Source organism: Nasonia vitripennis, chromosome 3 (assembly GCF_009193385.2).
Source record: "Nasonia vitripennis strain AsymCx chromosome 3, Nvit_psr_1.1, whole genome shotgun sequence".
Taxonomy (NCBI): domain Eukaryota; kingdom Metazoa; phylum Arthropoda; class Insecta; order Hymenoptera; family Pteromalidae; genus Nasonia; species Nasonia vitripennis.
The window spans coordinates 16,871,924-16,888,348 of NC_045759.1; the positions used below are offsets into that span (position 1 = coordinate 16,871,924).

Here is a 16,425-nt window from a genome sequence, read left to right on the forward strand (position 1 = left end):
TTAGCTATACTGTATCAGCAAATTACTAACAGTTCATATATCACTCATTTGTTATTGGAGCGTGCACTGGTTTATCCTGAAAATCATTAATGATTTATTATTAAGTACACTCTTACGCATTAACTGACCTACATGCATGATCCTTTTGATGTACATGCAAAGGAGTGAATACACTTAATAATAATAATCAATAATAAAACCATCTATAAAAATTAGCAACACAAGTTCTGTCATTTCTAGTACTAATATTATTTCTTCAGAAAGAAAAAAAAACAATACTATGAGTAACTAATAGATAATAAAACTTATGGAAATCTAGTTGTGTTACGACTCGTACAGTTGAAATTATATGCTATACTAGCTAATATATATTTTTTCCTCAACTTTTTGTGTAAACGTAAAGTAAAAACTTGAGATATTACTATATCATAGCTCCACAAAGAAATAATATTCTACACGCGACTTGTAACCTGAAAATTAATCTATATATAACTAATTTACAAATCTAGATATCGTAATATTAATACACTGCGTGATAGCTTTAGTTGATGACTTAATATCATTAGTCAGATAAACTCATTCAAATGCACAATGTATCCGCATGAAAAAAAACCTTAACAAACTGTATAAATGCTTGCAATACGTTTCTTTACGCTGCGTCATTAGGTACCTGCCGCACGCGCCGACTCTCAGCTTCTCACCGAACACGTGTACACACATAAGAAGAAAAGCTCCGTCCAAATACCTACTCAAAATTAATAGATTCCAATCGACAAATTGGGTAACGTTAGCCCACAATCAATATTCCCTCCTCCCTTTCGTCCATAAGCGACGAGGCTTTGCGTATAACGAGAAACATAAAGCCCATTACATACGTTACTTCTCTTATTCCTGTTCCCCTTCCATAACTCTCGTTCTCTCTCTACACACAGTCATGAAATTACCGCATACATGCGCCACACGGGCGCATAAACGTGGCCACGCGCGGGCTCTGTAGCCGCCCGTGCATAAGAATTGCGAACTCGCGCACGCGCGCATTCTCTTTCTCTCCCGAGGCAACAGCGCAGCTTCCTTAACTAAGAGTGTCGGCACTCGTTTGTTCAAAGATTTTTTTCGGGCTTGCGGGAGCACTGGCCTCTGGCTCGCTTCTCCATGTCTACACACTTTGCTTCTCGTGTTTCGTTAATCAGAGGAAAAAGCTCGGGACGCTGATGCGTATGAAGGAGCTTTCGCATGCGGAGCCTTCGATGCCCTGTGTGCTTTATCGGATAGTGTGTTGTACGTATTTCTAATTGCCCAAGGAGAAACACACAAAGGGTGCGCTGTTTCTTTCTCTTCCTCGAGAGGATGTGTTCGCGTGAGCTAATCCGTCACTCTTTCGCTCCTCTGACGTATATGTTATCGTTGAGAAGCTACTACTGATGCAGCCATACATCACGCATCCGCAGTTGTTTTCGATAGCGAAGCTTTCGTCGTGATCTTATTTACTCTCATCGCGACGGAGCTTCCTGCTTCTCTCACACAATATCAAATCGAGCCGTATTAAAAAAATGTGATTCGAAATAAAATGTCAACTCGAGTGGGTGTCGTGACGTCAGAAGATATCGTCTGACGCGCGTGAATTTCTCGGCGAGAGAGTAGATGGTGGGGATCTAACAGGGCGTCATTTGAGGAAATAGCTGTCAATTTGCGGAGAGATATATTTCGTGCCCTCTTGTTAATAAAGACGCAGGCATGCCGTTGGACTGTATTTTCATTCAATTTCTCCTTTGCCGCGACGCGAGCAACACGGGGATAAAAGTTTGAAACTATAAAGCGTGTCGTATTTTCAGCTGCTCCGTTTTTTTCCGCTGCGTTGAATAGCTTACAGGTGTACGATAGCGATCGTCACTTGCTATAAGAGTCACGCATTCTTGAGCCTTTTACGGATTTAATTTGATGAAAATGATATACGATCTTAGATTCGTGCGATCTATTAGCACCGGCACAATGGCTCATTACAAAGTCATTGAAAGATTTTCATTGGTTAAATGCTCCATTACAATCACCATTGACATTTAATGATTCATTATTACACCAACTACAGATAGATAAAACAATCAATTCGCTTTTATTATTATACAAAAACAAATCGTACATCGCTACAAGGAACAAAGTTTAAAACAGGTGATAAAAATTAAAACTTGGAGTAAAGCCACACGGCGCCAGTAAATAGGTCAAATTCCCGCACCATCAGTAGCGGTAGTATCCTGCTCCAAGTCTCCCCAAGTAGAAAGCCGGCCGGGGGAACAATCCTGGAGCGCCATGAGGATAACCGGCGGCGAGTCCTCCAATGCCAGCGCGCTCGAGATTTCCTGGAGGTAGAAGCGAGCCGCCATAATACGAGCCCCAAACGACGTCATCGTCCACCTCCTCCGAGGAAACGGGCAGTGCCACTCCGGGCGTGACGTCAGCGGTGTAAGGTTCGTAGCGTCCATAGCCGAGGGCGTACTGCGGATACTCCTGTATGCGCGCACGGTAAAAGGAGAGAGAGAGAGAGAGAACAATTTAATGAGATTCTCGTCTGCAGCAGTCATTCAGCTCGTGGAAAATGCAAAACGAGGGCGAGGTCCCATTGGGTATCGCTCACGGGTATACATAAATATAACGTGGGCGTTGTTTTTGTTTTGATTCGCGCCTGTTGTTCCAAGGGATGAGTAAGAAACAGGGTCGCGTACGAGGAATACAGAATCGATGTTTAACGATGACGGTAACGCGCGAGGTGTCGATGGTCGCGCTTTCGTTCCGAGTGCTCTTTTTGTGCTGCTGCTGCTGCTAGAGTTCTAGGTACATGGGCGAGAAAAACAGTTTTCTTTACGACGAGACGCGAGCTGAAAGCTGGTATTAACGACCGTGAGCTGTATTATTAGCTGTTTTTATATGCGCTTGTTTATTGAAAGAGAATAATCACGGGGTGAACAGAGAAATATAATGTATCGTTATTTTAATATATTTATCCTATTCATTTAGTACAAATACGCGTAGGAGGAAGAGATATTTTGAACTTTTGCAGTTTATCGCCTCAGGGTTTCACGCACTTAAGATATTATTGAAGCACGATACCCTGGAGAGCATTTAAGAGAGGCGCGTGAAAACATAACTCAAAACTTTTCTGCGCTCGAGGTATTCCTTGAAACAACGCGAACTTTGTCAGGAAGACGGGATTTCCTCAATCAAATATCTTTTTTTTTTGCTTTAGCCATGAACAGTTAAAAATAGCTCGTATAAAACTTCTAGACTCTCCCTTATATAGTATCCGACGTAGGAAGAAAAGAATTCAAAGGGGCCGGCATGGCTCACACGCAAAAATGCTAAGTATCTTCGTGGCGCTGCATTCCCAATTTTCAGTGATAAGTGTTCGCATTTCTTCCGCGCAATTTTCCGCGGATAATCTATTCCGAGAATGCACAAGCTGAATATCTAAAAATATTAATAGAACGAGGAAAGAAAAATCAAAGCCCATCTCCCGAGAGACACATCATAGTCGATAAATCTTCATGAAAAAGCTACGTTCGGCCCCTTTTCGAACCGATAACCCCAGCAATTATTTCCACTGCCTACAACAGCCCCCCCCCCCCCCCCCATGAGTCCGCGAAAACAAAAACTCCCCAATCACGAACCGCGCGGCATAAGCCGACCACGTAGACGCGAGTGCCCATAACTCTTGACAAGCCGCCGCGGTGTATCAGCCTCACGTCAGAAGCTACGGACGGATGGTGTATAATAAGAGTATCTCGCGGTGAGTCCGGAGAATATAAACTCACGTATCCAGTGGCGAGTCCTGCGTCGCGAGCGTATAGATTGCCGAGGCTGCCCGCGTAGGCGAGTGGCGAAAGTGCACCCGAGCCAAGCGTGTCTGTGACGGCAAGCGGAAAGCTATCCCCGTAAGCGCCGCTCGAGTGGTGTGCGTCGCTTATTTCCCTCTTGGCTGTGGACGAAGATGACGACGCTGCGGCTGATAATCCGACCAAGAGAAACTGCATCTGGACTGACTGCAAGAAAAAGAGAGAGAGAGAGAGAGAGAGAGAGAGAGAGAGAGAGAGAGAGAGAGAGAGAGAGAGAGAGAGAGAAAGAGAGAGAGAGTGAAATGGAATAATATTTTTCGCGGGGTTGGGTGAGATGAGGTTGTTTTAGTGTCAGGATGAAACTGTTTTTTGTGACTAAAGGCGCGTGAGAATCCATGGAAGTTTATTCATATTGACGTGATTTTAATGGTGACTTTTCAATGAACGATTCGTATGCAAAGAATCTATAACGCGTTTTCTCTTTTACTCGACATGAAAATATGAACGAGGAGTATTCGAACCTTAAACATCCTGTATATGGCAACGACTCTCGTACACTAATGACAGACAATAAAGATCGTAATGTGATTTATATACCGCGTGTCATCGGAAAAAATCGTACGGCGTTATATTTTGCTCAGTGTCATTGCGCAGATTTCTCTTCCACTTATGTACGAGCGCATTAGGCATAAAAAGCGCATCATGTGCACTACATACGTATTAAAAGTAAATATTATACATATCATCCATGATGTATATGTTTAACCGAAAAATTTCAAATACACGTTTGGCATTGAAATTTCCTCAATAGTAGAATAGAAAAACACACGAAATCACTCCGAGTATTACCGCGAGTTTCACTCGCACATATAGGAAAACCGGCGACTATGTAAGACGGACTATACCGGTGGGGAAACATGTAGCGTTATACAACATTAAAAAAAAAAAGGAAAGAGAGAAAAAAATGACTTCTGTCACATATGAAAGAGCGTCATGCACGAAGCAGCGTCACGTCGTTCACGCTTGCGCAAATAACGATACAGAAGAAAGTTCAACCTGCCGCGCGTATACACACAACGCACATCAGACACCTGCGTGTGTAGATATAGCTATATATATATATATATATATATATATATATATATATATATATATATATATATATATATATATATATAGCTATATCTACACATATATATATATATATATATATTATAGGCCGCGTAATTGGAGCATTCTTTTTTATTTTACATCGGCGTATAGATGAGTCTATGAATCAGGCATTTGCCTGCCGGCTGTGGGTAATGCGCCGTGACTGCGCCGTCCGGAGAAGTGGTTAGCTCTGTTTACGAGGCGGTGTCTAAATGGATGCTTCTTGTTATGATGTCTGTATAAATATTGTTACGTGTTGCTGTGAGGTTTTAATTTTGATTTGGGATGATTTCATTCCACCTAATATTTATGTTATAATTTGATTAGCATAGTGCCGGAATTGTTTTTTACAATTTTGACGTTTTATATTTTTACGTGAAATAAAACTATCATCGTCTAGCTGACGTTTAGCTATGACAACATTGCTTAATACATTTTTCTTTTCAATTCAGCTGCGCATCAATCTTTTGTCTCGTAAACAAACGATATTAGCATAGTAATTCATTGCTATTCCGTTTTACTCCCATCGTCCCATGATACATATATTTATTTACACTGAGAGAAATAGTGCGTAAATTTTACTATATGTTCATGATAATTTACTAGAAAGTTTGGTAATCTCGTCACAGACTGACAAAACTGATCTTTTTACTAGATTTATATCAATTTTTACTAAACTTCCATATAAAATTTACCATACTCAATAGGAAAAATTAACTGAAACTATAGTGAAAATCGCCAATGTATGAATTTTTACCTGACAGTATAGTAATTTTTAATAGAACGTATAGTACTTTTCATCTGAAAATCGGAACTGATGCGTATTTACGCGTTATGCGCATGCGCGTTTAGCAAACATGGCGGCCGCGAGAAGAAGCACCTGAAAATAAGCATCATGGCAAGACTCGACTTCAGAGCAGCAGTTTGAAGCCGGTGCTGTTTCAAATAAAGTCAAACTGTTTTGTGTGCTGCCGCTAGGGGGTGCACGGGAAATAAAACCCGCAAGCGGTAAGAAGTTAGCTCAGTTAGTATATAAGTCCGTTTAGCAACCCTGTTGTAACAATTGCGAGCGTATAAGCATATGTACTGCGAATTGCGAATATGTATAATAATTAAGCGTTTAGTTGTAGGAAATGTATCTAGGTTAGTTTAATGTCTCTAAAAATCAACTGCGGCGAGTGAATCGATAATGTTCTCTGAATGAGGTGCGTTAGAAGAGTAACCCTCCATAACCATACAAATTTAGAGCCATATAATAATTGAAAATAATTTTTCCACTATGTGCATTTTTATATTTAATTTAGTCAGGGTAAAAATTACTACTCAGTATAGTAAAATTTATAGTTTTATAAAATTTACTATACAGTTTAGTAAAAATTATTAGACTGTCAGTCTGTGAGTGGATTACCAAACTTTTTATTAAAATTTCCTATCCAGTATAGTAAAATTTACTATAAATTTCTCTCAGTGTATTCATACCTATACACTAGCTCACGTGTTTGACAAGGAAACGTCGGTAAAAATTCAAACGTGCGTCTTTACCCTGAAGCATACGCAACAACAATTTCAGACTCCATTAAAAAGCAACTCCAATAACCCCTGAAAAAAATTCCCAATTTTCACGCCTAAATTACAAAACGCCCGCACAAGTCCAAACAAAAATCCCATATCTAGCGCTAATTACACGCGCGAACTTATAACACCGCAGCCGCCTACGCAGAGATATGCGAGTTAATCAAAGTCGCCCCACTTGAATCCTTTCACGGGCGACCAGGGGTCCATTTGTTCGCGCTCACGAACTCAAAAAGCCGGGCAAAAAGCCGAGCTCGAACCTTGCGCAACGACCGCATGGATATAGCGACCCAGCCGCGCTTCGTCGTTATACTCGAAAGAAAGAAAGCACAAAAACTCGCGCGAGAGACAGTTGGAGGTCCTTTGGATCTGTGACATATCTAAAACGCGTTCCTTGAGTTCCGTTTCGAAAGCCTTATGTCCTTCCAATAGCGGATCGCTCGATTCCTATAGGCGTCGTCGCATATATAGATGAAGGTTCGGCTCGGGCAAGGATGACTGAGAAATCGATCGGTGCGTTTACGTTGCTGTGTGTATTATTATACACGTTTTTTTTGCTTTGACGTGTACAAAAAAAAAGTTTCTTTCGTCTCGGTATAACGATGCTTGTTTACTGGAACCGTTGGCTCAGTTTTAATCGAAATTAATTCGTTATTTACAAAAGTGGAGAGGAAGAGCAGATTCAACAGGATTTGTTCACATTGATTATTTTTGCCCTTTTATTGACATGTCATGATAGTTGTTTACAAGCTTTAAAAATATAATATTTATTACAGTTGTGGGGATATAGGTATATGGGTACACTGTTACAGGAGATACATACATGTGTGTAATATTGCGCATTCGTGGGTATTTTCACTTTGTTCTTTTTTTTTGCTGCGCAGTAATGTGACGTGGCGCGCGGGCGTAACGCATCGATTCGCGAACGCTGCTGACCACATTTATAATATGCTCGATATGAATTAGCAAGGTTGTTAAAATATGTGTATAATCCTCGATGATGTAAGAAAGGTATATATATATATATATATATATATATATATATATATATATATATATAGATTCGTACACGCTGTGTACCTAAGTACAAAACAAACAAACTTCTTATATTACTATATATAATTTGTAATAATTGTATAAAATTACCTTTAATTCGTATACGTGTATAAATTAAACTATAATCTTCTCGTATATGATTCACACGACCTACAAAAGGTTTGTCACGTATATAATTAGGCTTGATAACTCGCGGCGAAAGCTCCATATAGAAATGCTCTCAAGTCGTAAAAATGCATAAAAGTTCGCGTCGAGGGCGTAGAGAGTTTATGCAGGGAGACTCACTCTCGCGTCAACGTATACACTTTCTACACAGGCAACCTTAAGTGAAATCGCGATACTCTGGGCGCGTGTCCCCTTTTCATATACTACACCCCCGTCGCGTAAAAGAGTGCGAATTTCGATTTTTAATGCCGCCCCTCTCACGTTCACCTACGTATATAGCGCAGTGCGAATAAAATTCATCTTTAACTGTGCTCGGTCTCGTATCTCTGGGATGATAAAAAGGAAAATCCTCTGTCGAACTTTTGAAGTCTGCGAAACTGTAGTTACGAATTCCGTGAAAATTTTCCCGCGGCAAAATTGAAAGGAGAAACGCGCTTGTTTTCCGCGTCACTCGGAGATCAATGAGAAATAGAGCAAGGGAATCGAACTGCAAATGTATAAAAAGAATTAAGTAATAAGTATACGTTATATATTATATAGTCACTCTATCGATAAACGGCGATAATATAGCTAGCACCATCTTACAAGTAATTTCACTTTTAATTTCGAATTATACCTATAATTACTTGCGCGTCTTCGAGCCAAGAGCCGCGCATCGAAGTGTCTCGTGTATAACAATCTTCTCGAATTGCCCCGAGTGAAACCACTGTCACTACGATGCTTCCTCTCGCCAGTGACCTTTCACCCCGGGAAATTCAAATCCAGCAAAGGGCAGAATTCGATCGATCGAAAGAACACCACAAACCAGGTCTTTCGAACAAACGAATTCCGGAATACCAATCAACTCGACCACAGCCCGATGTGCGCCTCTCGGCTCCGAAAAATCTCAATTATCAAAGTATACACGCGGCCGTCGCATTTTGTACAGGCTGAATCCAGATTGGATCCTAAACGAGGTCAACGAATGCGATTTAGTGAAGATGCTCGTATCCGTAGTACTCGGGCGTGTGGTGGACGTACTTGGGCACTGGGTGAGGGTGCAACTGAGGTCCAACCTTCTTGACGACGGCGTTGAAACCGTTGTGGTCGTCGGCCGTGTACTCAACGATCCTGACACTGCCGTCGGGCTCGTTGACGCTGTAGGAGCCGTGGACGACGTCACCGTCGCGGACCTCGTGCTGTGTCTTCACGTCGCCGGTGTGGGGGTCGTGCACGCCGTAGTTGAAAGTGTATTTAGGGTGGGACTGAAAGTAGGGAGCAAACAAATTTTTTATTAATATTCATAACGCAGACACGGATATAAATTTAGTCGGAGAGAACAAGAATCAGCTCAAAAAGGCGTCGTGTAAACCTACAGCAGGGTCGTCCTCGTGAAGCATAATCTGGAAGCTAGATGGCCTCTTTTCCCGTTTATTATCCCTCGTCGGAAAAAGCATATAAGGACGAACGCGATAATAGGCTTTCATGTTTATCGCGGGGCGATAACAGTATCCGCGATAAAGGAGGAGAGAGAAAGAGAATCTCGCGTGCCTTACGTCCTCGTTGCATCTGGAAGAATTTCGTGGGCGAACGACAAAAATAAAAAAGAAAAGAAAACGAAAGCGAAATTATACATTGCGTCATATCGAGCGCGTGCGCGTCATAATAACGCCGAGATTATGATTATGCAGCCGCGAAACGTGTGTTCTTAAAACAACACTCTCTCGGCGGTTATTTTCGTATTGTAACACACCGAAGACCGACCGGTGAACACGTGCTCGCGGAAGTGTTTAACCGCTAGGATTTCGAGCACATTTATACCGGAAGATTCGGTATCACGAAAATTTATGAATTGCCGCCTTGGTTATTTTTTTTCTCCTTTTTCACGTGCCTTCTGTCATTGATTTCTTCGCCCAGTTAGGGAGAGAAATGACAAGCCACGATTCACCGATGAGAAATGGAGGGTCGCGCGACTGTCGTTACGACTGCTCCGCTTTAACGTAACAATTCCGAGGTTTTATACACGACGCGTCGGGAAATTTTGTAACAATCGAGACGCGATAGAAAAATGCAGATCCCAGTTAACAGACTGCCCTCACGACTATTATCTAATTCTAACTGCACGTCACTCCCCCGCTGATACTTTCACCTTTCCAATGAAATTCCTTTCAATTCTCCGTTGTTTACCCACAGTAAAGTGTCTCCCGCGCTGAGCGATTCGCACATCACGACTCGAGATACAGTCGTGAAATGTATTCGTATACTTACACACCGTGTATGCACTTCATAAAGCGCCACGAGAAAATAAAAGAAAACGCGGTGTGACGCGTTACGTAAACCGATACAGGTATACACAATACCAAATTTACGCGGCGCTGATACTATTTATAGCAGGTACAGAAGTACGACTGTTATTACAATTATGCTACGCGAGAGAATCTCCGATATAACGTCAAAACAATAGCGAGAAACCGGAAAAGCTTCTCTACAGCGTGTCACCCGTGCGAAGGTACTCAATCCCATAGGTGAGATTTCGCGTCGCGTGCGTTTCGCAATGAGACGAAAAAAAAAGAACAGAAGACCCTCCGAATTGCAAAACTACATCCTTCGCTTGTGCGCGTTGTCTACATATACCAACACACCGGCAGCGTATATCCTGCAATTATCAGAGCCGACACATCGCTTATGCCGCTCGCGCGCTCGCACTTCATCCTTTCAAATCCCTTAGGATGCGAGAGCAAGAGAGAAAAAAAGTCCGGTAGAGCCAGACGCGGAAAACGAACCGCCAGAGGAATTAGACAGAGAATAAGTGAGAAAAAAGAGAAGACTTACGTAATAGTCATGATCGTGGTCGTGATCGTGATGGTCCAGGTGGGCTTTGTGGTGGTAGAGTTCGTGGTGAGGTTCCGACAGGACGTGATGATGGAGGGGAGCAGCTGAGACGGCGTGAATGGGCACGGCTACGGTCGGCAAAACCGCGTGGGCCTCGTGGTAGTCCTCCAGGGCGCCGTAGTCCGCGTAGGCGTGCTGGTGGTTGTGGCCGCCGTTGTAGCCGATCACCAGACCGTCGCACCAGACTACCAGAGCGCCGAGTATCCCGAGTATCTGGAAGAGGAGAAGTTGGAAGGTTGAGATTTTGCTTATTAAGGATATTTTTAATCGATGAAAATGCGTTTTATATAATAGGTATGCATTCGCTGAATTTTGCAGGTTTAATTTTAAAAGCGAACAAATACATTTTATGAATGAAAAGAAATTCTAGATGAAAGAAGCTAGTGTTTGCCTCGCGTAGGATTTTGTGTTTACTTAACAACGTTTAATATGAGCTTTTAAAAACATGTTTCGCGGGAAAGTTTATGTTTGAAAAATATTTGTTCAAGAAAAATGTTTAATAATTAGTTGTATAAAAACTTGCAACGTCTGCTGAAAGGATTTCATCTCTCTCTTTATAAGGTGATATTTTTCAGCACATAATAAATGAGTTCTCTTATATAAACGTTAATTAACATAATCGCAGTCATCGCAATATTTTCGACATCATCGGGCACACGCATTGCACTTTTACTCGCGAATTCGTATCGTACATTTTCAACAGCGTAAAACAATCATACTAATTTGATACGTCCTACGCTATATCAAGTTTTTTATACGGCCTAGAGTATTACTATAGGAATAAGAGAAGAAAATAACTTAATTTTCCACTGTATTATCAGTTAATAAATCTTAATGTGCCTCCCGGGAAAAGGCAAAAAAGCACAATATTCGCAAAGTTCAACGAACGGAAAGTCACCGTGGAACATTTCGCCTCATCTTTGACGAAATACTCTTCATGCTCGTAAGTCATTATTCACAGGATATCGTAATACAATCAGATCATTCCCAGATTTTTTTTTTATACACTACGACAACTCTTTTCTACCACGAAACTTCTCCTGAAACCTCTCGCTCCCCAGCGGCTTTCGTCCAACACGAAAGAACCCCAGACTAGACGGCATCTACCGCGAGAACAAAACAAACACACGCGAGATAAGAATCGAACGTTAAATGTTCCCCGCGCCATTAGCAACAAGTACAGCGCATTCCGAAGCCCGATTCACCGCTTGGCGTAATTAGTCCCGACGTTCACGATCTTCCCAATGCCGCATAAAACCGAACTCATGCATCATCTTTCTTTGGTTTCGCACACTGCTGCACAGGTTACGTTTCTTACGTGCGTGTTACGTATGCGCGGCTTTTATCCCGAGCCGTCGGTTGCACGTATACACCTACGAACGGACTCTATCGTTCCTTCAATTTTCATGGAAGCAAAAACGATTCCGATCAAGCGGCGAGATTAGCCGAATATCTCCCTGCACGATCTTTCGAAGCGAGCGCGTTATAGTTTTTTTTTCCCGACGAGCGCGTCCGCGCAATTTTTTCTCTTCCTTCTTCGTCTCCGTTTCTTTGCCGGTGCCGCGCTGTGCGTGCGCCTCCTTATCGCCGGGTAATATCGTAACACGCGTCGGACAGTTTAGCCGCGCGCGTGAGCTCCTTTTTCCCTGTGCCGCTACGCGAGAAAAACTGAAATCCGTTTCCGCGCAAGCGGTCTTTTTCAGTCGTCCTTAAAATAGTTCCTAATCTTATGTCGGGGATCTGTGGTTAGTGCGTAACTCGTCGGCGCTATGTATTTGTAATGAGAAAAGCTATTGTGATTTTTTTTCTAGGCTGGAATAGATGAGGTTTGATAAACAAGCGGTATGTTTTTCTGGCTGTTTGGATTTGATTGAATTTTTCGAGTGATTGATGAGAAGCACGATTTTGGGGAATGATAAAAAGAATCGTTATGGTTTTGACAGTTCATGAAACGTTAAATACTCTACTTTTTTCGTAGAATCAGGACATCGTCTGTCTCTCGCAAACTTCTGTATACACTGAATAGAAAGCAGTCAGCTCTCGGTTACATATAGATAAAGAAATAAAATGAACGTAACACTCGCTCTGAAACTCTTCATTCGTTTTTTGTGTCATAAAGTTAAAGTTTGCGCATAATTTCATATCTCGCGAGTACACGCAAGTCGGGATACGCGCGAACTAACTTGTACGAAACTCTCAAGCAGTCAGAGATAAAATTTGGACTATTTTCGCAGTAATTTGGTTTCTGGGTTTCGCAAAGTTCTAATAAATTTTATGACTTTTAACACTTTTTTCAATCTTTAGGATCGGTGCAGTGTAATTTGTCGGTTATCGTGACGCCTTTCAAATAATAAACCTTTTATTAAAGCGATGTAATTTTAGAATTTTCTATAAGAAGACTGTAAGATCCAACTTTGAAAAAGCGATCAAATATCCGCAAGAATATTGAAGTGTAGATGTCGTTGAGAAGTTTTCAAAGAATCATGATTGGCTAACTATTTCAATAGATCACATGTCAGGTGAATAGAATGGGAGGGGGGGGGGGTTCAATAACTCTTACAACACCTAATAATTTAAAGTAACATTTTATCATTCTATCGCTCGAAGACACTCGATAGATCCTATCCCATACGTTCACATGCTAAACTTATGTCATTCAACTTGATAAAAACCATATTATCTAAAAAATCGAGACACAATGAAAGCACGTATTATCAAATCATTGCAAACACCAGAAACTTCTCACAACTTCATAGATCAAATACAAGTCCATTCAATCCTCTACATTGTATCAAAAGTCTTCAATACTCAAAAACCAAGCGCACAATACTCAATGGAGCTCCGATATCCTAAAGGGAAGCTCGCTGAAAATTTCTCAGCTCTATACGCAGCGTCGCGCGGATATATGAAATTTATTCGCACCGATCGGCTGCCAGGTTTTCTTTCCCTCTTTCCCTCTCCTGCAGCGACGACAATGACTCGAGAGAAGAAAGCAGACATACCGGAAGCGCGGGAAAGTCACTTGGCGACGCGGGCACGCGCGATTTTTATAGCCGAGGAAAAGGAAAATGCCACGTGTCGTCGTTTGTATAAGGAGGAGTAACGAGGACTCGCATAAATTTCGCGCCGGCCGAGTATAGAGGGGATTTAGAGGAGTTCTTTAGAGAAGTTCGCGTAAGGCTCGGATGCGTTAGTTCCGAGAAGGAAGACTCTCTGCTTTTCTTTCTGATGGCTCGTGTGGTCGTTCTTTGTCTTGAAGTTGGCGGGTATTTAAAATTTTATGAGCTTGACTGAGTAGAGGCGGATTTTTTCTTAACTTATGGCTCGCGTGCTTCTTACGTTTGTTACTAGATTCAACACTAGGAGATGTCTGCCGATTTGATTAGGTGCTTTACTGGTCTCGTAAACTTATTCCATTTGTTTAGAATGGCTGAGCTTTGAATTGTACAGCCCGCCTGATTGTACTCAACTGGTTCTGCATGTAATTTCATAGCGATGAATCTTTTAATGCAATTAAAGGTATAGACTTATGCAGAGGAATTAATTAAAAACAGTCATCGTTTTGCAAATCATCGTACTGTTAGACAATATTCGCGCAAAAAATTTTAATTAAGTAGAAAGGACTTTACGCGAAGCACGCAATTATTACAGCAATTCCGAGATGATTATGCATTAAAAGTTGGAATGGAAACCAAGAGTGGTCTGGGTTTCGTTAACCTTCTGTATTCTATAATGCAAAACGACGTAAAATACGCGTTTAAGAGAGACCGAGCGAGGTGACGGGGCTTCGTAAAAAGACTGCTTTATTTCCCTCGCTACGCGTCAAGAGCGATGAACACATTACATTTTTCTCCCTTTAATAAGGCAGTAAATGATCGTTAAATCTGCTTCCCGGCCTGCTGAGAATTACTCAGCCTTAGAGCGTTATACGACGCACCTAATAACTTTTCTCGAGGCTTTCGTTTTTCCCCTCCGATAATAACGATTGGAAAAGTCAATGGCGTATTTGGATTATGATATTCGGAATGATTGCGAGGAATGGCGTCGTATTTTTTTGTTTTCCAGCTTTTCGCGTCATGTCGATTTAAGATTAAGAGTATAGGCAGATTTATTACTTATTTTGAGAAGCAAACAGTCTTGAGTGGTATAGCTAATGCAGATTAATTTGACCGTAGCAAATTGTAAATGTTAAATGTTTATTCATTTTTATCAACTTTACTCATAATATAGCATAGTACTTTTTATATAAAAACGAGTTTGCAAAACGGAAGTGCAAATAATCACTTTCCTCTTCTATAGCCATGCTTGATTTATGTTAGACTGTAGAAAGTCGATGACACTCAAAACAAATATTAAATAAAATGCTCGTTAGCAAGCTATGTCAACTTTTAAGAAAGTGATTTACGAAAGGACAAAAATAATCCAACTTCGGAACCCTAATCGCCAGCTGTCAAGAAGATCTGAAAAACCAGCAACAAGCTACTCCTCCACCGCAAATACCATCCCAACCCACGGCAAGTCACACGCGTTATAATAAAAAAAAAAATCACACAACATCAAACACACTATTTAAATGATCGAGTCGTAAGTAGCTACCTGCAGCATCGTTGCTTCACGTAAAAAAAACGCGAACACAAGAAGAAGAAGAAAACCAAGTGGTGCAAAAAGTTTACAAACAGCTCGAACTCGTACAAACGTGATATTTAAAAACACAGGCTTTCCTACGTGAGACTAGCGCGCGAAGACACTGATAGCATCATCTCCGACCGATGGGCTTATATCCATCTCCCACCCGAGTTTTGCGAGCAGCGGTAGGCAGAAACACGCCATTCGCGAGCGAATAGGTCCCACCGCGCTGCCGCCGCACTTACTCGCTCTTTCCCTTTCTCGCGCGAGCGCGAGCGGATAGTCTCCTCTCTTTTTTTCAGCTGCGAAACCCTTCGAGAGGGTTCACCTTCTACTTTTCTCCTTTCTCAGTCCGCGACGCCGCGGCGCCTCCCACCATCGAGCATCATATCCTCCTACTGTCTCTGTGTGCTTCTCTCGCTGTGCTGTGTTAGGGAGATAGTCGAATGCATAAGGGAACCGATTTTTCATTCCGAAATTCTAGAATATGAAGATCTTTTTCATTGGAAGGCAGCGCACAGCACGTGCTATTGGGCAAGGGTTAATAAACATGTCGATCTTTATGGGTGAGAGATAATTTTTTGATTTAAAATTTTAATTCGTCGATGTCCGATCGTCAGGGAGTTTTGTTGGTTGGTCGGGGACATTTTGGTGCTTGCGCAAGTTTTTCCCATAAGCGCGTGAGGCAATATTTTGATGGCTTTATGGGATCGTGCGGTTGTCGTAAAGTTTCAGACTGAAATTCACTGCTGCGCTTGGAAATGAGATAAAACGCTAATTGAATTAACGCATATGAATGTGCCGTGTGGGAGAGTAATGAGACGTACGCGTAGAACTTTAAAATCTGGCAATTTTTAAGTGCTCGTAGCCTAATTACGAGTATAATTCAAATTTGTACAGGACGATACAATGTATACATTTTATCATCAAATTATGGCTCGCGCGCGTTTTGATAATTTACAGTTTCAGCATGAAAAGTAGACTCTCTAATGAGTCGAGTTGTACGCACATAGAATAAATTAATGAGATTTGCATTTTCGAAATTTTAATTGCGTTAATATTGATGCGCGGAGATCTCTATTGTAGACCAGCGTTTACCACGGATAATTAATTAAATTCATCCCGCATACACATCAATCAATCTGTTTGTTTTACACTA

At 41.6% G+C, this 16,425-nt stretch overlaps 2 protein-coding genes across 12 annotated transcripts in view; one reads left to right on the plus strand and one right to left on the minus strand.

The window, feature by feature from the left end:
* LOC100122600 (neutral ceramidase) overlaps positions 1-16,425 on the plus strand; it is a 64,228-nt gene that overhangs the window by 12,128 nt on the left and 35,675 nt on the right. The window lies entirely within an intron of this gene.
* LOC103317941 (cuticle protein 8) lies at positions 7,415-15,374 on the minus strand. The gene is made up of 3 exons (XM_008218401.3): positions 15,237-15,374; positions 10,581-10,853; positions 7,415-9,013 (listed from the first exon to the last, which is right to left on the minus strand). The coding sequence occupies exons 1-3, from the start codon at positions 15,243-15,245 to the stop codon at positions 8,741-8,743; spliced, it is 555 nt and encodes a 184-aa protein (XP_008216623.1). The 5' UTR covers positions 15,246-15,374; the 3' UTR covers positions 7,415-8,740.

Excerpts from the sequence above, each read along its gene's own strand:
- LOC103317941 (XM_008218401.3), bottom strand. Across the intron at positions 9,014-10,580 it reads ACCACGATCATGACTATTAC|TCCCACCCTAAATACACTTT; the intron begins GTAAGTCTTCTC and ends CCCTACTTTCAG.